This window comes from Antennarius striatus, chromosome 14 (assembly GCF_040054535.1).
Source record: "Antennarius striatus isolate MH-2024 chromosome 14, ASM4005453v1, whole genome shotgun sequence".
Classification (NCBI taxonomy): domain Eukaryota; kingdom Metazoa; phylum Chordata; class Actinopteri; order Lophiiformes; family Antennariidae; genus Antennarius; species Antennarius striatus.
This window is the reverse complement of record NC_090789.1, coordinates 18720328-18745065: the sequence shown is the minus strand read 5'-3', so window position 1 is coordinate 18745065 and position 24738 is coordinate 18720328. Positions and strand designations below refer to the sequence as shown.

Below are 24738 nucleotides of genomic sequence, written 5' to 3'. Positions count from 1 at the left end.
TTTTATGCTCCCGCGGGCCACATAAAATGATGTAACGGGCCACATTTGGCCCCCGGGCCTTGAGTTTGACGCATGCTCTCTAAATAAGTCATGAAAATCAAACAGATCATGAAATAAGAAGGCGTGTCCAAACTTTTTAGCCGGTCCTTTTCTTTCAGTTCTTCTTGGCGGTCATGTGTGAATCGGTCACGATGGGGCGTCATTTTCATGTGAGGACATTAAACTGCTGCTGCAGAAGTGGTTCTTCTTTTTCCTGTGGATCAGGTGTTGGAATATTTATCATGAGAACAGTGAGTGTGTTTGTTTCAGACCCACTAGTGGAGCCTCCCTGCGCCGGCCAGCTCTAGGACCCTGCGCAGCCGCGCATCAGACATCGGGGCCACCCGCTGCCCTGTGGGGTACAACGAGCACTCCTATCGAGGATAAGTAGTATCGTCATTAGAAAAGAAAGGTTTTCCTTTTTCTGATAATGACCACAGCGTAACTTTTGAAGAAGGGTGGGGGGGGGGAGCGTAACGTGTGAGTTAATTGACGGAGAAAAGCTCCTCACGTTGCCAACGCTGCGCGCTTGGCACGCGTCAGAGACGAGTCCTCCTCCGGCCGGAGGGGTGAGGGGGAGAAGCGTGACAGCGCCAGTTCTCATCGGAAGGAAAGCTGTTTTCACCGTTGACTTCACTACTTTATGAGCATTTTTGGATGTCATCTCCACCCGTGAGTCACATCTGAGAAAGTTGTTCTTCGACATGTGATGTTTTGAACAAGTTTTGCGCGTCGGGACGGTCGAGAAGGGGCGAGTCAAGACACAACAAGGAGCTTTTTGACAAGAGAGGAAAGTTCGGGGTCCGAATCTTTTGAGGTGCGGTTGGAGAGAGCCTCGGTACCCCTCAGATTACGTGACGGTGCGTCTCAAGAATCGAAAATCTCTCTGCGTTTTGAAAGGCTTTTTTTTTTTGTTTTTCTCGAGTGGATTTCACGTGTTTTCATGTCCGCCCGTCCACATCTGGCTGCGCCTTTTTACGCGTCCTCCGTGTGCCTTTCTGTGGAGCCTTCAGGAGTAAAAAATCTGCGATCGAATAACGGCGCTCCCTCAGTTTCCACACAGTTGAATGGATTTCCAGGGACTCTGTATTCAAAGTGAAGAACTGGAAGTGAACGAGAGCCACAAAGATTTGTGCGCAAAATGGTCCGCACTTTGATATTTACCCAAAAACTGCAAAGGTCTGGTGGGATTTAAAATTTACCAGTGAATATTGTTCAGATTTGTAATTTTTTTTAAAATTTTTTTTACTTAATCGAGATTTTGAAGAAGCTCGGAGGAGAAGATGAACCTGTGTATCGTCAGCCTTCTACTCTCTTTGGATTTAGCCACCGTGGCGCTCAGTTTGTCCACATGCAGCACTCTGGATATGGATCAGTTCAAGAAGAAGCGCATCGAGGCCATCCGAGGGCAGATCCTGAGTAAACTGAAGCTCACCGACCCCCCGGAGGATTTTCCAGAGCCAGAAGAAGTCTCCCGGGATATTGTCGCCATTTACAACAGCACCCGGGACCTGCTGCAGGAGAAGGCGAACGAACGAGCGGCGACGTGTGAGCGCCAGCGGAGCGAGGAGGAGTATTACGCCAAGGAGGTGCACAAAGTCGACATGCAGCCTTTCTTCCCTTCAGAGAGTGAGTACACGCGTGGATGTTGTTGGGGTTTTTTTTTTTTTGTGGGTGCTTCTTTGGCACACCTTCTCATCTTAAATAGCAGATAGAACGTTATCAAGTTAGTGATGGTGCCCCCCCCTGGTCAAGGAGCTGCTGGATGTGTGTGGATGAAGTCATCCAGACGGAGCGGGGGAGTTTGGAGCTGAACACAAGTTTTTCCAGTAGAGAGTTTGCGTGGCAAAAGGACACGCAGGCCAAAGTCTTTCTGCAGCAACAGTTCATGCAATAAAGCAAAAAAAATAAAAATAAAATAAAATAAAAAGAAATAAAAATCCAATGGAAAGAGGAAATAGTGATGAGAAAACGTGAAGTAAACAGTTTAAATGAATGTTTATGAAAGAAAACAAGTCTTTATTAGACGTGCAATGAACAACTTTCACTTTTTCTGGTACCACTACATGAAAACTTTTACTTTTTAGGGTTTTAATGTAGTAAATATGTAACTTCTCTTGGTAAACAAGAGTAAATCTGTTTACAGGTCTGGGATCTGCTGCAGAAAGTATTTCTACCACTAATACCTGAATCATTGATAAATAGACTAAAAGAAGAAAGAAATAATAGAACAGGATGTTTGATATTAACCTTTAGGGGGCAGCAATACATTATAGCAACAAATCTGTGTTGTCCATAAAACAAACAGCGCCATCTACTGTCATAGTGTTGTCACTACCATAGGGTTTTATTACAGTAATACCAGATTTATTCCGGGGGTGTTCGATTTGCAGGACTTCCGGTGTGTGTAAGGGGGGGAGGGGGCTCACAAGGTAGTCCAAAACGCTTAATGGGGAACTTTGCGAAACTATTATCAATAAATCAATCAATCTCTTGATAATCCCCTTGGGGAAATTAGTTTTTTTCACCCTAAATATTTGCATTTTCTACCCTGAGATATGAGAAAGACGAAACAAAAGGCGTTATATTCAGGGAGGCAAGAGGATGAAAATTAGATCCCAACCTTGACCTTGAAAAACTAGGTCAAGGTCACATTTTCCCTTCTGTACCTTTTTAGGTACACATCTCAGAAACCTCATGACAAATAGAATGCACCAGTTACATGTTGGCTCATGGGTCTTTTATTAAATGACCCTGACCTATGGAAGCAGGTCAGGGTCATTCAACACTCTATTTGAATGAGCTAAAATAAATCCATTTTTTGTCTAGACTGATGAAAGTGTTACCTGTGTCCATGTCTAACTTATTTGTGAGCATCCTGTTGGTCAACTTTGGAGAGTGAACAGGCTTCATATAGTAGAATTCTACATAAATTAAATACTAAACACTTGCACTGCAGCACATTTTCTGAAAAGCTTGCATTGAATTTTTCAAATACTTTGTCAGATATAGATTTAAACATTACACATGATAGCACCTCAACAACAACATTAGGACAGAAAACACGCATAATTTGTGTGTATGGGGAAGTTTGCATTGTTTGCTGATATTTATTTACATTTTTAATGCTTAAAAATGTTTGCTATTAGTAATTTTCCAAAATGCCTCACTTCACTTCTTCTGTTCATGGTTTAGAGGTTAGAATATAATGTATATTAGTTTGTCTATTGTCAAGTTGAGGTGAGACTGTTGTTTAATGATATTAGTTAAAGAAAGATAAGCTCCTAATTTGTTGCATTATCTTTACTTTTCTTTGGCTAAATTTTCCAAGGAGATTTAAAAATGGTATTTCATGACATATTGCCAAGGGAGTAAGGTAACCCGTATTTATTAATAAAAAATAAATGCACAAACGTGAAAATGTTTGACTTGTAACTGTAAGTGTGTAGGTAAATTATTTCAGTCATTACACAGTAGTTTCCACTGCATTTATTCATCATTTAAAATATCCACAGAAAGACTTTCATTAGAAATGTGCTAGTTTCTGAAAGCACACCTGCTGTGACAGAGATCAGTGAGGTGTAATTTTTTTTGTCTTTTTTAAAATTAATTTATTTCGTTTTTGCTCTTAGTGGTCACCATTGCACTTATAATATGTTATTGTCTCTTTGAGAGTCAGTTGTAGGTGGTGCCTCCCACAGGGACATTAGTATATCTAATCCATCCTCAGTACAAATGTTCCTGTACTTTATCCTGACTGCCTCCAGATGAATGGAATTTTTACCCAGCATGCACCTTAGGTCTTTCCACTGATTGAAACCTGCCCCCATGGGTCTGATGCTTGGATCTGGGTTGAATGCTGTCCTTCAACCCGGCCTTTCCCAGATACTTGATGTTAGCTACTAACTCTGTCTAATGGTACGTCCCATTGTGCACCCTTCTCTCCTTCCTTATTGTCCTCTGTCTCTTGGGGATGGGCGCCTCAGGTGTTGGACTGTGGTGTGCTGATTGACTTTGTTGCTGAATTTGAAACAGCGGAGCATTTTCACAAGAAGACGTGTAATAGTAGAAAAAAAGTGGAAAAACATGGATTCTGTTCTGTGCTCTCAAACGTTTACCTCCCGTTTGTAGGCAATGAACTTCTCCTTCAGTTGGTCAAGGCAATATCAGAAGAACAGCGTAGTTGAAAATTATACCAGATCAAACTTAAGAGCCATTATACGCAACTTGGTTTTCTCCTTTACATCATAAATGTGATAGTTAAATGTTATATGTGACCCTTACACAAGAATTGATTTGGCATCAATCAAAACAGAGGAGAAAGAGTCTCAGTGAAGTGTATTGGTGACATTGGCCAAGAGAGACAGAAACAGATAGAGATTAAGAGAGGGAGAAAGAATGAGAGAGAGAGAGAGAGAGAGAGAGAGAGAGAGAGAGAGAGAGAGGGGGGGGGGGGGAGAGGGAGAGAGAGAGACATTCTGGGTATCAGACATATTTGGTTGGAGGCCAAGAAGTCCTCAGAGGGACACAATGACCCTTAAAGCCTCACAGAAATGCTGGGCAGTTGGGTGAAATGGGTAGGGCAGTCTCTGGGTCTATGTGTTAGGGCAGTCTCTAGGTCCATGTGGTAGGGCAGTCTCTGGGTCTATGTGGTAGGGCAGTCTCTGGGTCTATGTGGTAGGGCAGTCTCTAGGTCTATGTGGTAGGGCAGTCTCTGGGTCTATGTGGTAGGGCAGTCTCCGGGTCTATGTGGTAGGGCAGTCTCTGGGTCTATGTGGTAGGGCAGTCTCTGGGTCTATGTGGTAGGGCAGTCTCCGGGTCTATGTGGTAGGGCAGTCTCTGGGTCTATGTGGTAGGGCAGTCTCTGGGTCTATGTGGTAGGGCAGTCTCCGGGTCTATGTGGTAGGGCAGTCTCTGGGTCTATGTCGTTGACACTGTCCCAGGTCTCAGAGTCATCTATTTAAACTCTGTGAGGTATTGTGTGTATTCTGTTCCTGCCACTCACTTGATGGAAAATTCCAGCGAGAGAGACGCTCAGTCGCTGCTGGATGGATGGCAGGAAGACCCCTCCAATCACCCCCCCCTTCCCCAGCCTGATCTTGTTCCCTTCAACTCTGCCTCTGTCTCAGTCTACTGCCACTTATCTGCAGCAGCTCACATGTTTGCCAGCAGCTTTACATGTCTGTTATACAGACATCACAAGTTAAAGGGGAATTCAACCAATGTTACATACAAATGTCATGAAGGAGTTATACTCCACAGAGATGTACACCCTCTTTTTGGAGAATGAGGGCTTTGTCAAGGTAAAAGAAGCTGGTGATGATGTCAAACGATGACTTTCAAAGACACTTGGGGCAATAGAAAGAAAGAGTTTCCCAGCCAGGGAGGGGTTATGAAAAAATGTGGTCTATAAAACATGGAGAGATTTTGGTAGTGCTTCAGATCAGATCTGAGTTGCTTTGGTGGGGATATCTGCCCCCTTAGTAGGTGTGTGGTAACATGTATGCATGAGAACTCTTCTTTTTGTAATGTTTTTGACCGTAAAGATGGGTTTGTTGATGGTTATTTGGTTTGCACAAGGTTATAATTGATATATTTTCAAATTTCATTAATGAGCCTCAATTTAAACCAGCTACACTCTGCCTTGCCCACTGGCTTTTGTAAAGCTTAGTATTCACCGATCCATTCACTCACGGAACGGAGCACACTTGTGAATGCCATCAGCCAATAGAATGCGCATATGGAATCACGCGACTGCCTACCAAAAATCTGCAGTGAGGTGGAGTCGCAAGAGTTGATGCGCGAAAGGGCGAGGGCGCACTGTATATAGTGTGTACAGGCACCATAACACACACACACACACACACACACACACACACACACACACACACACACACACACACACACACACACACACACACACACAAGGTTCCAGTAAGTATGCAGTTGGGGGGGGGGGTAGAGTGGTATGCTGTTGTAGAATTAGACATGGTTCATAGTTATAATAAATTATTCATTTACTTTATTTTTTTATTTCATATATTGTTATAATCTTCTTCTTTTCCTTTCAGCTTTTCCCTTCAGGGGTCTCCACAGCCAATCAGTGTCCTCCATCTAACCCTGTCTTCTGCATCCTCTTCTCTCACACCAACTACCTTCATGTCCTCTTTCACTACATCCATAAACCTCCTCTTTGGTCTTCCTCTAGGCCTCCTGCCTGGCAGTTCAGAACTCAGCATCCTTCTACCAATATATTCACTATCTCTCCTCTGGACATGTCCAAACCATCTCAGTCTGGCCTCTCTGACTTTATCTCCAGAACCTCTAACATGTGCTGTCCCTCTGATGTACTCATTCCTGATCCTATCCTTCCTGGTCACTCCCAGAGAGAACCTCAGCATCTTCATCTCTGCTACCTCCAGCTCTGTCTCCTGTCTTTTCCTCAGGGACACTGTCTCTAGACCAAACAACATCGCTGGTCTCACCACAGTTTTGTACACCTTTCCTTTCATTTTAGCTGAAACTCTTCTATCACACATCACACCTGACACTTTCCTCCACCCGTTCCATCCTGCCTGGACACGCTTCTTCACTTCTTTTCCACACTCTCCATTGCTCTGGACTGTTGACCCTAAGTACTTCAAATCCTCCACCTTCTTGATCTCTCCTCCCTGTAACCTCACTCTTCCACTTGGGTCCCTCTCATTCACACACATGTACTCTGTCTTACTGCGGCTAACCTTCATTCCTCTCCTTTCCAGGACAAACCTCCACCTCTCTAGATTCTCCTCCACCTGTTCCCTGCTCTCACTGCAGATCACAATGTCATCTGCAAACATCATAGTCCATGGAGATTCCTGTCTAACCTCGTCTGTCAGCCTGAACATCACCATAGCAACAAGAAGGGGCTCAGAGCTGATCCCTGATGCAGTCCCACCTCCACCTTGAACTCCTCTGTCACACCTACAGCACACCTCACCACTGTCTTACAGTCCTCATACATGTCCTGCACCGCTCTAACATACTTCTCTGCCACTCCAGACTTCCTCATACAATACCACAGTTCCTCTCTGGGCACCCTGTCATCAGCTTTCTCCAGATCTACAAAAACACAATACAGCTCCCTCTGGCCTTCTCTGTACTTCTCTATCAACATCCTCAAAGCAAATACTGCATCTGTAGTACTCTTTTTTGACATGAAACCATACTGCTGCTCACAAATCTTCACTTCTGCCCTTAGTCTAGCTTCCACTACTCTCTCCCATAACTTCATTGTATGGCTCATCAGCTTTATTCCTCTGTAGTTGCCAAAACTCTGCACATCTCCCTTGTTCTTAAAAATGGGCACCAGCACACTTCTCCTCCATTCCTCAGGCATCTTCTCACTATCTAAGATCCTGTTGAACAACCCAGTCAGAAACTCTACTGCCACCTCTCCTAGACACTTCCATACCTCTACAGGTATATCATCAGGACCGACTGCCTTTCCACTCTTCATCCTCTTCAATGCCCTCCTCACTTCACTCTGACTAATCTTCTCTACTTCCTGGTCCACAACAGTCACCTCTTCTAGTCTTTGTTCTCTCTCATTTTCCACGTTCATCAACTCTTCAAAGAACTCTTTCCATCTTCCCATCACACTACTGGCACCTGTCAATAGACTTCCATCCCTATCCTTAATCACCCTAACCTGCTGCACATCCTTCCCATCTCTGTCTCTCTGTCTTGCCAACCGGTATAGATCAGTCTCTCCCTCCTTACTGTCCAACCTAGCATATAAGTCATCATAAGTCCCTTATTTGGCCTTTGCTACCTCTACCTTCACCTTACGCCGCATCTCCCTGTACTCCTGTCTACTCTCCTCAGTCCTCTCAGTGTCCCACTTCTTCTTAGCTAACCTCTTTCTCTGTATACACTCCTGTACCTCCTCATTCCACCACCAAGTCTCCTTATCTACTTTCCTTCCAGATGACACACCAAGTACTCTCCTACCTGTCTCCCTGATCACATTAGCTGTAGTTGTCCAGTCATCTGGAAGCACCTCCTGACCACCCAGAGCCTGTCTTAACTCCTTCCTAAAAGTCATGCAACACTCTTCCTTTTTCAGCTTCCACCATTTTGTCCTCTGCTCTGCCTTTGTCCTCTTCATCTTCCTCACCACCAGAGTCATCCTACACACCACCATCCTATGCTGTTTGGCTACACCCTATGTTCCTGCCTCTTCTGGAAGAAAGTATTCACTATAGTCATTTCCATCCTTTTTGTAAAGTCAACTACCATCTGTCCTTCTGCATTCCTCTCCTGGATACCAAACCTGCCCATCACCTCCTCATCACCTCTGTTTCCTGCACCAACATGTCCATTGAAGTCTGCACCAATGACAACTCTCTCACTTCTAGGCATGCTCTGCATCACTTCATCAGAGTCCAACCAGAATTTCTCCTTCTCCTCCAGCTCACATCCTACCTGTGGAGCATACCCACTAACAACACTGAACATCACACCTTCTATTTCTAGCTTCAGACTCATCACTCTATCTGACACTCTTTTTACCTCCAGAGGCCTGTACCATAAAGCTGGACTACGGCTTAGCGAGATAACTTCAGGCTTAACCCTGGCTTTTCGGTACCATAAACGTGGCTGACTTTCTATCAGGCTATGTTGTTGTGGTAACCTATGCTGAACACCTAACCTGCTCCGGAGCAGGATAAGAGCTCAGCAGGTATAACAGCCCCACCTACTGACCAATCAGTTATCTTGGAAAATGGGCAGTCCGTTTTATGAGAACCCGATGGATCTTGGTGCACAGCTTGTGCAAAGAGCGCTCAGGCGCGAGAGAATATTTAGAGATCGCTGTAATCCGTTCGAATTGGCTGAACAATCACTATACGAAAGGTACAGGTTTTGGGGAGAGGGGTTACATTACATCTGTCAGCTGCTGGAACCTTACATCAGTAATGTAACGCACCGCAACCACGCGCTGACAGTCCCGCAGACAGTGTGCATTGACCTGAGGTTCTTTGCCACAGTTAATATATTTCTTAGTGATGTTCGTAATTATTATGATGTCCTTAAATCCCTCGTTGGATGGGTTACAAGAAAGCCACAGATAAAATGCCATTAATCAATTATTTGTTTAAGTAAATCATGGATTGATTGATTCATTCATTGGTACTTTTATGTATTTTGTTGGCGATGCTGAAAACCTCTGAAGAACACAGTATGTAGAGCCATTCATAAAGTCACGGGGGCTACGATCACATGTCATAACAAAAAATGTGGTACACACATACATTTATGGAACAGACAAATGTTACTGTAGTCAGATATACAAGTGCAGTCATAGTGGGGAAATAATATTATAATGGCACTAACTTCTGCATTGATCGGCCATGTTTTCCCAGCGATCCTTGCGCTGTTACGCAGCTGCACCTGTGTTGCTTTTTGCCTGGATTATTGATTTGTATTGCTCGTATTTATTAATTATTATTGTTTGCTCCTCCGTTGTGAAATATGCGGCTCGGGCCGGTTTGTTGCATGTTTTTGATTGGTCGCATGCAGCAAGCTCCACCCTTTTTATGTGAGCGCGCCCAGATCTAGAGTGGACAAGCCTGAATTGAATTAGTGAGTTGATGGCCAGCTTTATGGTACCGAAAATCCGGAGGGCAGATGTCTCGGTAAGTGAAGCCGGATAAGTAAGAGGAAGCCCGGCTTGGTTCATCAATATTTATGGTACAGGCCTCTGGACATTCCTAACAAACTCCTCCTTCAAGATAACTCCTACTCCATTTCTCTTCCTATCTACACCATGATAGAACAACTTGAACCCTGCTCCTAAACTTCTAGCCTTGCTACCTTTCCACCTGGTCTCCTGGACACACAGTATGTCTACCTTCCTCCTCTGCATCATGTCAACCAACTCTCTACCTTTTCCTGTCATAGTTCCAACATTCAACGTCCCTACTCTCAGTCCTATACTGTTGGTTTAAATTACAGTAAATAATAAGATAAATAGTTTGTTGCTCTATCACGGAATTCATTAATCACGTGTGGTCCCTGGAACGCACTAACCGCAAAGAATGAGGGAGCACTGTATACAGTATTTTTTTCTGCATATATGTGTGTGTGTGTGTATGTGTATATATATATATATATATATGTATATGAAGTGTATATGAAGTGTATATATATGTGTGTGTGTGTGTGTGTGTATATATATGTGTGTGTGTATGTGTGTGTATATATATATATATATATATATATATATATATATATATTCTGTATATTCCTCTATTATTTACGGTAATTTAATTGTTTATGAACCCTCCCCATACTTACATTAAACCACCTGCATTACCTTTTCCCACACTTTTACCGACTGTTTAAAGTACTTTGATGTCTTACGGAAGTCCGAGACTCACGGAACCGAGCACACTTCCGGATGCCGTCAGCCAATAGAATGAGCGAATGGTATCACATGATGGCCTACCTAAAAATCCGCGATCAGGTGAAGTCGTGAGTGTTGATGAGTTAGCCTAAAACAACACGCCGATATAATATGTAGCCACATACATACGTGGCTACATATTGTTATAATCTCCGAAGAGAAATTAGTGGCACACTCTAGTAATCAGTTAGTCACTCGCATGAATGTATATTAGTGTGTATGTGTGTGTGTGTGTGTGTGTGTGTGTGTGTGTGTGTGTGTGTGTTACAGGCCGGTACCCACATATACAGTATACGCGTGTGACTAACAACTACATTTAATGTACCAGAGTGGACAAATAATTTCTCCTACAGGGAAATAAACAAATAATAAAGTTGATTTCATGTCATTCCATGAAATATAATTGAAATAACAGATGATGAATGTGTGTCTAACACAGGAAAATGTGGTTACATTGGAAATATAGTTAGAACTTGAATGAGATCAACTCTGTTTCTCTAGCTGAATGGTGTTTGAGTAAAATTTCAGTTTATATCTGTTTTGGACAGGAGTCCCAGGATAAAGTTACTGTAATTCAATGGGACTTTTTCCTGGTTAAAGAAAGTTTAAAGAAACGTGAAAATTGAATTAAATTACTCTAGTTCATAGTGGAATCAAAGCCAAATCTTTCATATTGTGACACTGCATTATAGTGTTTTCTTTTCATGAGTTTAAAGATATTTAAATTAGCTCGCTGTTGTCCTATTCCGTCGTTCTCATTGTGGATGTCATACAGACATGAGAAATGTTCAAAAGTAGGTCAAATACTTTCCCTTTAGTCATTTCCAGAATTTCAACCCTGCAGACTAGTATTACATTCCTGTTTCCATTCTCCAATGGTAAGAAGTTACATCCATAATACAGTCGAGTCTGGGATACCGACAACGCCGACGCAGAGGCCGAGAGAAAACAGACAAGAAAAGATATTTACTTATCAAATATAACAAATATTTTTAATGTTATGTTCCCTGAAATCTGTGTTTTAATCACCATGAAAACTACAATGTTTACAGTATTACAGAAAATAATGTCACCATATTTCTGTCATACTTTAAACATTTTAAAACACTGTATTAGAGGGGGCCAGCTTTACTCTAGTGGACAGATGTACAACATGATCTGTTAAAACATTCAAATTCAAATTCAAAAAAACTTTATATTTGTCTCCAAGGGGCAATTAAAAGCACATAAAGGAGTAAAACAAAACACAATAAATCAAAATTAAGTAAATCAAGCTCATAAAGTACATAAAGCAGTAAAACATGTTTGAACTTGTTCTATTTCTCAAAAGGTATCGGAAACTTATGACATTCTTTGGTTTGGTTCCCCTGACATCAACCAGACTCTCTTTTATGATGATGATGATGATGATGATGATGATGATTATTTGTTAATGAGGTCAGTAGCCAGAGCGCTGCAGTAAAAGATGTCTGCCCAACACAAATTCACCAATAGTCTAAAGGGAAATTAAAGCAAACTGACAGGAGGAGTGTTACATGTTTGTATGTGTGTGTGTGTGTGTGTGTGTGTGTGCGTGTGTGTGTGTGTGTGTGTGCGTGTGTGTGTGTGTGTGTGTGTGTGTGTGTGTGTGTGTCTCTGCCGTCCACAGTGTGTGTTACCGTGGCCCCGTCTCAATATGTCTTGTGTTGGTGTTTCACAGGACACTCATTCATGAGGCTCTGCAGCAGTTCGAACACACACTTTGCTTTCTGCTGATCCTGCTGTGTGTGTGAGTGTGTGTGTGTGTGAGTGTGTGTGTGTGTGTGTGAGTGTGGAACAGAGAATCATTGGTCTCGGTTCATCTGCCTCGGCTGCACACACGTGTTCACTTCTTCTGATCTGCAGCAGAAGGCGCTGAGGGAATAAACATGTTGATGTTGGCTTGTTTGTTCAAACAACATGTCAGAAGGTCAAACGCCTCTCAGAGAGCCCCTGGTGGTTTCTGGGTAGATAGTTATTTACTGTAGGTCTACACTGATGGAGACCCAACATCAACACACACTGAGCTCCTCTGTCCTCCTTCTTCCCTCTGACCCTCCCTGTTACTCCTCCTCTCCCACCTCTCTCTCTCCAATTCTCCATTCTCACCTGGGTCCTGGCCAGAGTTTCTTCCTCAATGGGGGAGTTTTCCCCCGCTGCTGTCACTTATGCTCTGGAGGGTTCTGTTGGGTTTCCCTGCCTGTAAAAGCACTTTAAATGTCTGTTGATGTGATTAAGCACTTTACAAATAAAAGCTGATTGATTGATTGATTGATTGATTGATGTTGGACTACAGCAGTGTTTGCTGTAGGTTCTTATCTTATTGTGATGGTCGGATTAACACAGCAACAATTTTATGTTTTAAATGTTGGTTAATTAATAAAAAGTTTCCATCTTCTTTTGTCACCAGTGCAGTGTTTTCAGCTCTGCTTCATGGTTCTGGAGATTTTGGGGGATTCTTTCCTCAAGAACACTTTGATGACTTGGTTGTCCAGTTTATCTGTGTGTTTTAATCCCACCAACAAATCCTTTTCTATGCTCTCTCTCCTGTTTTGCAGACGTTATCTCTCCCACACAGTTCAGCCCTTACTTCAGGAGAGTTTCATTCGATGTGTCCTCGATGGAAAAGAATGCCTCTAACCTGGTGAAGGCTGAGCTCAGGATCTTCCGTCTTCAGAACCACAGAGCGCGGGTGTCGGAGCAGCGCATCGAGCTCTACCAGGTACACACACTGACCTCTGACCTCTGACCTCAGGAGCTGCCGGGGTTCCTGCAAGTAAATCAGGTTAATTCATTTTTTTTCAGGAAGGAATTTAAATTTCAGAATCATAATTATTCTAAAAGATTGAATATGTTTTGTCATTTTTACAGAGGGTGAATTACATCCGTTGCAATTGCCCACATTTTTATTGAGTATCAAGTATGGTTATTAATTGTGCTGCATAACCATAAATATTAAGTGTACGGCATTTTGACAAGTGCATCAGAAGAAGGAAAAAGTTATAATCATGAGTCTTCATGTTAATTCAGAGAAAACATGAGGTTTGATTTTTTTTATTAACTGTCAAATAATTCCCAGTACAAAACTGTAAAAATTCACTATAAAATGTTATTTCTAAAGAAAGAATTTATGACTTTATATTAATATGCAGGAACAATCCTTGAATACCTTTTTCTTTACAAAACGGTGACAGTAATGACAAACACATCCTAAAAGTGTTGATTTAGGCATTGGTTTATATTTGTTTAAAACAGATTCTTTCCTCCAGGTCCTCTGCTCCTTTCACGTTCAGTGTGCCCAGTTTTAAAACCAACATGTTCATTCCTGCTGTGTTTTTTTTCTTCATCAATTTTTTCTTTTTTGCTTTACTCATTCTTGTGTGTTTTCTTTCTTTTTTCTTTAATAAGAGAAAGAGAGAGATTTGATTTTTAACATCACGTTTATTCATAAAAGTCAAATTACAAAATAATCCCGTTGACACAAAATCCAAAAGAGATTCACGTCAAGAGGATTTTTAACAGTACTGTGCGTTTCCTGAACAAAGGCACATTTAACCTTTTAACATTTATCAAACTAAACAAAAAAAAGCAGACAAAATTAAGAAAAAAAATTATCTGTTCTCCACAATCATCTCTTTTTTTAAAAAAAGTTTTTCAATCTGTAAAACTCTTTGACTGTAAAAACTGGTTCACCACTACTTGTTTTATTTTTCATAGAGAAAGAGAGAGAGAGAGAGGAACACACACACACACACACACACCTGCCCTAAAAGGAGATCGCAGGAATAGGATTGCTGTTTTACACATTAGACAGACACAAGCCAAAGTAAATACAGGCTGTGAAGGACAGCAGAATGACAGAGGCCTGTTGAGCATCGTGTTAGACTCTCACGACCCCTCCCACACATGGCAAATCAATCAGAGAGAAGAGAGACGTCTGTCCTCCAGTCGGATTAAAACTCTGTCCAGATTTCATTCAGAAACTCAACAGAAGAAGAAAGACTACAGAATTATCCAGTTTATAAAGTAAAGGACATTTTCATTCCGTTATCAACACTCACATCCTCCTATGGCCACCTCAGAAGAACAGCAGACGCTGTCTCAACCTGTCTCATACTGTCTCAACCTGTCTCATACTGTCTCATACTGTCTCATATTGTCTCATATTGTCTCAACCTGTCTCATACTGTCTCATACTGTCTCAACCTGTCTCATACTGTCTCATACTGTCTCATACTGTCTCATACTGTCTCATACTCATTCTTTGAGCACAACGATTTGACCCTTCTCTTCCATGAACACCGGATCCTTCAACGTCTTTTTTTAAGGAATAAGAAGAAACTCCTTCCACCAGCTGGGATTAAATAACTTGAACTGAACAACAGTCGCCCACGCAATAATTATCCAGCAGACTTTAAGTCTGGCTTTAAGTGTTAATGGTTATTTCCTCTGCAGATTTTAGGACACAAAGACCTGACATCCCCCACGCAGCGCTACATCGACAGCAAGGTGGTTCGTACGCAAACGGAAGGGGAGTGGCTTTCGTTCGATGTGACCGAGGCTGTGAGCGAATGGCTGAATCACAGAGGTAACACACACACACACACACACACACACACACATCCCTAAAGCATTCCTTTGTTCTGTATCGTCTGTTGTTGTAACAACACTTTATAATCTGAATTTTTATCCTTCTCCACAGACAGAAACAGTGGATTCAAGATCAGTCTGCATTGTCCGTGTTGCACGTTTGTGCCATCAAATAACTACATCATCCCCAACAAGAGCGAGGAGCTGGAGGCACGATTTGCAGGTTATTTGATTGAAAAATCTGAACGGATGTGAAGGTTGAGCCTTGTGTTGGTCACACCTCCAGTGTGTCCAATGAGATTATTGACAAGATCTGAGATCCATTTTTCTCTTCTTTTGGAGGAAGTGGAGGTAATGTGATCAACCACGTTTGTTCGTTTGTCTGTGTCTTTATTTGTGTTTAATCACATCAGTCATTTCAAAGTGCTTTAAAAAAGACAGACAAACCCAACAGAACCCTCCAGAGCAAGCATACGTGACATACGTGGGGAAAAACGTCTTTATTGAGGAAGAAACTCTGGGCAGGACCCAAACTCTGGAGGGCGGTCATCGGCCTTGACCAGTTGGGTGGAAAATGAGGGAGCTGAAGATTGTCACTTATTTTCATCTGTTAAATGTGTGAGATATTTAGATGTTCACATAAATGTCTCAGTAGTCATGTTATACTTTCAAAATGAGTGATTTAAAAGATGGACAAAAAAACACATTTAGTTGACTAATATTTATTATGTGTGATGTGTGTGCTTGAGATCAGTATCAGCACATGGTAGCAAATAAACAATCAAGTGTGTCCCCAACATTTTGGCACAGGAATATTTTATTGACTTGTTTCCATTAAATACATGTTTTTATTTATTATATCAAACATTATATTAAATGTTACTGAGAGACACAAACAAGTGTTGGTACATTTTTGTTATATCTTGGAATGCTTTCCAACATTTTTTTGTTGTGAGCCTTCTGCAGGGGAAAAACTTCATAATTAATAATATATAAGTAATATATCAATACATTATAGTAGATTAATTACTTCATTAGAATGTTAACTAAATGGGGTTTTTTTTTTCAAATAACAATTATTTTTCATGTAAGCATTAAACCAGACCAGCAGCAAACAGACACACACAAGGCATGTAGGACACGCAAATGATGGTGAGAGGGGGAATGGCAGTCATTTGTGTAGAAATGTGATTGAATAAATGCACCATTTTTATGGTCAAGAGAAAATGGAATTTATGAGTCACTTTGTTTTAGGTTTTTTTAATTATTATTTTTATTTTTTTTTTACAAAAATCTGTTCAGGAGCAAAATGTATGTTAAATATTAAAGTGAAGCTGCTGATCTCTGTTGTTATATCACCAGGTATTGATGACAGCTTCATCCACGGCGGTGACCTGAAGGTGTTTAAGAAGCGGCGACACAGCACTCGGGCTCCACACCTCCTCCTCATGCTGCTGCCTTCATACCGGCTGGAATCCCAGTCCCAGTCCCAGCACAAGACCCACCGGTCCAGGAGGGCCCTGGACGCTGCCTACTGCTCCAGGTACTCCTGTGGAACTCAACCACTAATTCTAATAACACAGAAGTGACACAAAGGTAAAGATTACACCAGCATGAACATTTCCCTACACATCAGGAATTAATCAATACTGAATGTTAGCTGATTTATATTCAGACTCTGTCACTGAAATAGATGATTGCTAGACTTTCACAAACAAATTGTTTGGAAAATCTACACTGAAGTATTTTAACGAAAAGAAAATGTTTTATATTATTTTATATACTGTATTTATCCCCTAGGGGAAATTAGTAGCACACTCTAGTGTGGGAGGTGTCGGCTCCGTGTGGAGGAAGATGCTTAGTTTCCAAACTCTGTCTTCTATCTCTGTAGAAACGTTCAGGACAACTGCTGCTTACGGTCGCTCTACATCGACTTTAAGAAGGACCTGGGCTGGAGGTGGATCCATGAGCCAAAGGGTTATGAGGCTAACTTTTGTGCTGGGGCCTGTCCGTATCTCTGGAGCGCTGACACCCAGCATTCCAAGGTACTGACAGACAGACTGGTCAGGGACCGGTCTGTCTGCTCTACTGGTCTTATTGTTATATTTTCTACATGCTATCGTTCTAACTGTTGTTTTCCAGGTGTTAGGACTGTATAACACCATCAACCCTGAAGCATCAGCCTCACCCTGCTGTGTCTCCCAGGACCTCGAACCTCTCACCATCCTCTACTACATTGGCAAGACCCCCAAAATAGAGCAGCTCTCTAATATGAAGGTCAAGTCCTGCAAATGCAGCTAGAACCCCTAAAATAGAGCAAAAACATGCACTCTCTTGATCTCTTGCATACACACACACACACACACACACACACACACACACACACACACACACACACACACACACACACACACACACACACAGAATCATAAACAGCGGATTATGGGCTACTTACATGAGCTGTTGTAATGCTAGCCATGTTTTTGGGGTAAATTCCATTTGGAGACATGTGGGAGGATAGAAGAAGTGCATGTTCAGAACAATTCAATAGCTGTTTAATAATTTAATAGTGAAACAAAGTGGATATATGTTGTCGAAATAAGCAGTTATTTTGTGCCTCTATGCAGACGTTCTGATGAACGTCCCCTTGTTGTCTGAATAATGTGTGTTAAAAATGAATAAAAATACTGGCCACTCAGTTCAAAGATGTTTTTTGGTCAACGGCTCACTGGATTTCAGTGCAGAAACAGGAAACACGACCAAAGTGGTGCTTTACATATCTGTACATATCAAAAAGTCTCCCAGTTTACTCTGAGCCAGATTAATGTTTGGTTATTTCACTCGGCTGTTTGTACATAAAAAAGGATGATGAAATCAAATTCAGTTATCACATTGGAGAAAATATCAACTATTTCTAAGATAATCAATAACTAAAGTCATAGTTTGGATTATTGACACACCCATGAATAGGAAATAAAAAGGTCTGCTTCACATACAGAGTGACATTTGTACAGATATGCCCCATTTTGAAAGCCCTGTCAACACGCATCGCCCCACACACTCCTCACACAGTCTCAATGTGGAACAAGCCCCGGAAATATTAAATAGATGATTATATACACTAGTTCACATATGTTGATAATGACATGAAAAGTCTAGCAAATGAGTAAAAAGTAGATCTCTTGAGACATTTAAGCCGTAAATCCGGTTTATTATGATGGTCTGGTGCTCGTAGAGCATCAGACCAGGCATTCCTTTAGGTGTCCTGGTTTTACCTCAGTAGCTCAACAGAAGAGGCCAGTCACATTCTGCAAGATGTTGAGTTGGAAATAAAACTAAATGACAAAATATATAAATAAATAAATAACTATAAATAAATAATTACAAATTAATTATTTATAATTTGTAAAAATTGTAATGTAATTATAAAAAAGAATAACTTGGAACATCGTATAAAATTGATGGAGGCCATTTATGTTCTTTCTTTCCTTATTAAAAAAAATGTTAGTTTATTGCATTTTCACTGTACAAGCCTATTAACTCTGTTTTATAGACTGTAAACATGTCATGCTATAGAAATACATTCATTCCTTTTCTGCAGTTAATCTTATCTATTTGAGTGGGGAGTGGGGGAGGGAGGTGTGGGGGGCCGGACGGGGGTCAAGTAGCCAGTACAAATTATAGGCTTGTCTGTCGCTTCAGGTTTGATAGTAATAACCATAATGTAATGATGTATTTAGTGCTGCCGTTGATAATTCTGAAATGTCTGGGCCGTCTTGTACATTTCACAGATGTTGACTCTTTCCATTCTATTTCAGTTTTATTGACCGCTCACAGTGCTTTTAAGCCAAGCTACCTTTAACAGAGTGGGGGCAAAGGTCACCATGCCACCTGTTTATCATGACTGATATCAATCTATAGACTACTCACAGACTGAATGTACAGTGATTGGGGTTCAGAATCTTTCCCAACATCACTTTGACATGGAAACTATGGGCTGAGGTCCAAATCATTGACCTTCAGATTCACAGATGAAGGCTCTATCTCCACAATCCTGTATATCACTTTAAAAAAAACCAAACAAACAGTTTTTTCCGTTGCAATGCAAGTTTATTTCCATATAGAGCAGGAATCATGTGATCCGATCACGTGACATCTGACAGACTCAGACCTGTCCACTTTTGATTGGACGACCCAGGATGTGTGTTAATACCAGGTGTTAATGTGTTTATAGAGAAACGATGGCTATAGAGGATTACTTCTGCAGTCGTGTTCTTTACTACAGGTACTACTCTAATGTATTAGACACAGTTTACAGACCTGCTTTGACCCTTTGACCTTCCGTCTTCGCCTTAGCTGTGCGTATAGACCAGCTCTATATGTAAGGTACCAATAGATGACTTCTGTTATTATTTGGAAATAAAAAAAATTAATTTGATTTGATGAAATCTTCCTCTGCAGTGAGGGACAATCAACTTTACAAACACTACAACTGTCCCACAATTTAAAACCCAGAACCTTCTTAATCTCAAGTGAGTTGTGATTGTTTTAACCAAAATATGAATGCACTGATTTTTAATTAACCAAAATTATTCCTTTCAGAACAAATATACTCTTATTTATGATCAGAGGTATCATTCATATCCCATTGATTTTTTTTTTCTGGATGGATTTTGTAGTGATTGGATGTTTACTGTTTTTTCAAATATAGAGAAAACTCCAAGAATTGAAGACATTTTATACCCTTCAATATTCATTTCAAGCCCAGAAGAAAGGGAGCTGAATTTTTAAAAGCTATATGGTCAAAGTTTATCAAAGATTTTGATGTAATAAATATAAAATGAGCCAGAGCATTAGGCTACCCCACCAATGGCAGCCTTTGTCATTATCATGTTTTGCATTGCAGTACTGTCCTGTTGAAGAGTCTGTTTCAACCACAAACTTACAAAAGCTGCCAGTCAGGGGGTTTTGTCTCCATAATAAAAATAAATTGCACCGATGGACTTTGGATTAGATTTTATGAAATAGTTTTCTACGTTCCCAAAATGAGCGTAGGTAGCCTGAACCGAGCCCCTTTGGGTTTCTAGTGCCAGTACAGTCGTCAAATAGCAGAAAAGGACAGCAACAGCCCTACGTTTGTCAAGATAGGGTTATATTTTTTATGTGTATTTGTTGTTTTGATAATGAGGATGATATTATTGTGACCCTCTATGCTGTATTGTTGTGGTGCTCTAATGGTAAAATAAATTATTTAAGACTCAAGGGAACTTTAAGGTGTGTGTGTTCCTTCAGACAAATAAAGCTCACACGCTTGAATGACTTGTTTTTGCCTGAAGTGATGGTGAATCTTCAGCCCTCCAAACTTCCTGCAGAAGACAATTTTTTCTTCTTCCAATTCGCACATACAACACAAACATACATGGATAAAATTGTCGGTTCCCCTCTTTTAATGCAAGAAAAATCCTGAATACTTCCTGAATAAGAAAAGTAATAATGACTAAACATGAAAATTAAACATTACTTTTAAATTGTGGTTCAACAGTCTTTACATCATTACTCAATTTTGGCTTAATGGTATTTAAATTTAAAATGAATGCCCTCTTATGTGGACATCATTTTTCTCGGAACGTACGTTATACGTTGAGATGCGGCGGACAGGTAAAAAACGTACCTGCAATGTGTGGAGGAAAAGCGGGATTTGTTGGACTAATCAAACTATAGACCTGACAGATTAAGGATTTATGTTAATAATAACAGGGCAACTTGCAAACATATTTATCAGCATACTGTATATGCAAATATATATGTAAGTCAGTGCTACTGAACACTGATTTTTTATTACATTTAGTTACATTTCTACTGTCTTGTAGTTACATCTGGTCCTTTGTGTGCAGCTACTATGTCATGTGGCCCTCAGTGAAAATGAGTTTGACACCCCTACTCTAAATTGACCCTAGGCATTAATGTGCGTGGACAATGCTAACCCTTTCATGTGTGGCTCTGGGATGAACTCGTAACTTGTTAAAGATGTCCTCTTTCTTCTGGGAAACATCTTTTTTTGATCAGTGATTTTTTTTTTCACTTAAAAAACAAAGTCCCCGATGGCTGTCCTGTTTCTGTGTTGTCTGCAAAGAGATGTCGATTTCTCCTCTCCAGGTCGCTACGGTAACAATATTATGTTTCATGTACTTTTAACTCACTGAGTCTTCTTAGACCTAATTGATTAATTTACTGGTGTGGTACAATTCAATTGGCAGTAACGCAGCTAACGCTAACAGGATTGCATCGTTATATGCAGATAAATGGCTTTTGCCAGAGAAGATAGAATTTTGCTGAACTAAGCTGGATGTCGTGGCTGGGTGCTCCCTTAGAGACAGGGTGAGGAGCTTAGGCACCAGGGAGGAGCTCAGAGTAGAGCCGCTGCTCCTCCATATCAAGCTGAGCCAGCTGAGGTGGATTGGGCATCTGTTCCGGATGTCTCCTGGACGCCTCCGTGGGGAGGTGTTCAAAGCGTGTCCTACCGGGAGGAGGGCTTGTGGAAGATCTAGGACATGCTGGAGGGACTATGTCTCTCGGCTGACCTCGGGATCCCCCGAATCCCGAGGTCCATTCTTCAGGGGAAGAATGGACATCCCTGCTGAGATGCCATGGAGGCTTATTCAGTCTCCATGGCCTGGCTCCGAATAAGCGGTTAAAGATGGATGGATGGATGGATGGATAAGATGGATGTTTATTTTTCGCGGTGAACTGGGTGTTGCTGCTGTTTGATTGTTTCAGGATACCGACTATCTAAATCCTTTTGTAATGGATGGAGGGTTAGTCTAAATTGCACATTCTGATAACAGTCAGATATGAAATGTTTGCCACTCAGCAAACATCTGCTTTACTTGTCAGTGCAGTGGTAACGCATGCCTCTGTGTACGACTTTCTCCCCGTCTCGATATGCATGTGTATTGTTTGCACGTGTTGTTTGTGAGAGGCAGAAGTACAAAGAAGAACTCTTAACTCTCTCATTTGGAATGGAGCCTTTATCAAATAGTGGGTTGTCTCTCTGAGGCTGAGTGCTGGCTTTGAATTTGTGCCAGGAATACCAACTGTCCCTGTCAATCATTATGAGGAGCTGAGAGAAGGATAAACCCAATGACCTGATAGAAGGGGAAGGAGAACTGCTGTGACAAGTCTTCCGAAGTTTGGAACAGGGCAAAGAATGCTTATGTGCCTTTCATATGCCTTTTTTTTTTTTTAAAGATCTCAGTTTTTCCAAGAGAGGCTGTTTCCTGTGTCTCCCTTATTTGATTAAATTGAACAAAATAATGTTGTGGTGTTTTCAAAGCCCCTTTATACTACACAAGCAAAATAATGTGACAACAGTAACAGGCAGCTGACCTCCAGGGGACAATAATAAATGGAGTGATTAGCTACAAACAGGCAAATAGCACAGCTGGATCACAGCCATGGGGTAGACTGTCCCTTCTCTGATGTTTCACTTCTTCTTCAGTTCTACTGGTGGTTGGTTTTGTCTCACCTTATTACACCTGTGAGGTGTGGTCAGTGCTATTCATATACTAAAAACTATAGTTGAGACGTGTCTGGCTCCTCTAAAGTGGATAAGCACCTGGAGAAAAAAGAAACACTGACACCACAGGGAAGGAAATACCACAAGACATACACTACACTAACCGAACATACACTACACTAACATAACATACACTACACTAACAGGATATATACTAAAGTACAAAAAGTACAAAAAAAGAAAAAAAAGTCAAAGTGAAAGATAGCAGGAGGCCCACCTGGTAAGTAAGGTACACCCTTCTTACATTGTAAGACACGTCATTATCCCAATATCACTGTATACATCACGACACCTTGACCCCACTACACTGCAGCACAGGCTAACATCCAATCTCCTCCCCTCCATTCAACCACGTGCTGACGTCGCCCCCCTCCTGAGAGAGTCATTGTACCCCCTGATGGCACGGGGCACGAAGGAGGACCTCAATCTCTCTGTTGAGGCGCTGTGTGACAGCAGTCTGCCGTTGAAGGTGCTTCTCTGCTGGGAGAAGGGGGTGTGCGGGGGGGGCTGGTGTTGTTCAAGATAGATTTGACTTTGGTCATGGTCCTGCTCTCCAGAACTGTCTCCACAGAGTCCAGGCTCAGCCCGACCACTGAGCCCGCTCTGCGGATGAGTCTGTTCAGACGGTCCATATGTCTTTTCCTGGCCCCCCCACCCCAACACACAATGGCGTATGACAGCACAGTGGAGCCTACGGACTGATAGAACATGAAAAGGAGCTTAGGACAGATGTTGAAGGAGGCCAGCCTCCTCAGGAAGTACATCCTGCTCTGCCCCTTCTTGTACACACATTCCCAGTTGAATGACCAGTCCAGTCTGCTGTCTAGCTGCAGTCCCAGGTATTTGTAGTTTCCAACCACCTCCACCTCATGGCCCTCGATGACCACTGGCTGTGGAGAGGAGGGTTGTAGAAATGCATCTTTCCCGAGCCTTTGCTTGCTAATGGATGTCATTAGCATGAGACACTTCACCTGGGTTAATCTGCCGAGTCGTTTCGAAAGGACCTCATTTTAATAAGGTGAAAGGTGATGTCGAGTGGCTGTTTAGTTTCTCCTATGTAGACATCTCAGCCTTCCTTGCTGCTTTTAACTGCATATACCAGGTTACTCTTCTGACTGTGTGGTGTGAGGTCTTTTGGGTGGACCAGTGTTTGTCTCAGGATGTTGCTCAGCTTAAAATACACAGGAATCTGATGTTTGTTAAAAATCAGACAGTCCAGACACATATGGAATCTCTACTGTATGTCATTCCACCTATTCTCCTTCTCTTCCATCCTCATTGGGGTTTTCTCTTTTCTGGATCTTGTGTCAGCTTTCTCAAATGTCTAGTCAGGATATCAAGAAATTTTCAGTGTTTGTGTTCCTTTGCCTGGGCTTGGGTACTACTGGGTAACTTGTCGGCCCTGTTTTGCAGGGTCCTGATAATTTCAAGCTTGTGCTTCAGTGGATGGTGAGAGTCAAAACCCAGGTACTAGTCAGTGTATGTTGGTTTCCTTTATACCCAAAGACTCAGACTTCTGTCGTCATCTTTGCGGACATCACAATCCAAAAAGGGCTATCTGTTGTCCTTCTCACCGTCTCTAGTGAACTTGATGTTGCTGTCCACCGACTTGATGTGTTCGGTGAAAGGTTGCACCTCATGAATTTTGATCTTTCCTTACATGTGTCGTCCATGTAAGGAAACCAGTGCCTTGATGTTGCTCCGTACTGGAAAAAGGTGGTACATAGGCAGAGGTCCAGAAGTTGGCAGATCTGGTCAGGGTTGAGATTCGTTCTGTCACTGAGGATGTTGTCCTGTAAAAGCTGTTTTACTGTTTCCACCACCTCCATTTTGGGAACGCATGTGAATAGGGAGGTGACATCAATCCCATGGTCTCACCTGCATCCAGTCTCAGTCCTCTCACCTTTTCCATAAAGTCCACGGACTTATGTATATGGTAGGTATTCTTCCCCACTAATGGGGCAAAGATGGTGGTAACATACTTGGCGATGTTGTATGTGATTGAGTTGATGCTGCTGACGATAGGTCTGAGGGGGGCTCCTTCTCTATGAATTTGAAGCCTCTTAAA

At 41.7% G+C, this 24738-nt stretch overlaps 1 protein-coding gene across 1 annotated transcript; it reads left to right on the top strand.

Moving 5' to 3' along the window:
* Positions 1 to 379: 379 nt before the first annotated feature.
* On the top strand, positions 380 to 18706 carry tgfb2 (transforming growth factor, beta 2). The gene is made up of 7 exons (XM_068332732.1): positions 380 to 1668; positions 13063 to 13226; positions 14960 to 15092; positions 15207 to 15317; positions 16457 to 16637; positions 16986 to 17139; positions 17237 to 18706. The coding sequence occupies exons 1-7, from the start codon at positions 1323 to 1325 to the stop codon at positions 17393 to 17395; spliced, it is 1248 nt and encodes a 415-aa protein (XP_068188833.1). The 5' UTR covers positions 380 to 1322; the 3' UTR covers positions 17396 to 18706.
* The last annotated feature ends 6032 nt before the right edge of the window (positions 18707 to 24738 follow it).

Excerpts from the sequence above, each read along its gene's own strand:
- tgfb2 (XM_068332732.1), top strand. The coding sequence starts at position 1,323 with ATGAACCTGTGTATCGTCAGCCTTCTACTCTCTTTGGATTTAGCCACC. Across the intron at positions 15,318-16,456 it reads GCTGGAGGCACGATTTGCAG|GTATTGATGACAGCTTCATC; the intron begins GTTATTTGATTG and ends TTATATCACCAG. Across the intron at positions 16,638-16,985 it reads GACGCTGCCTACTGCTCCAG|AAACGTTCAGGACAACTGCT; the intron begins GTACTCCTGTGG and ends CTATCTCTGTAG.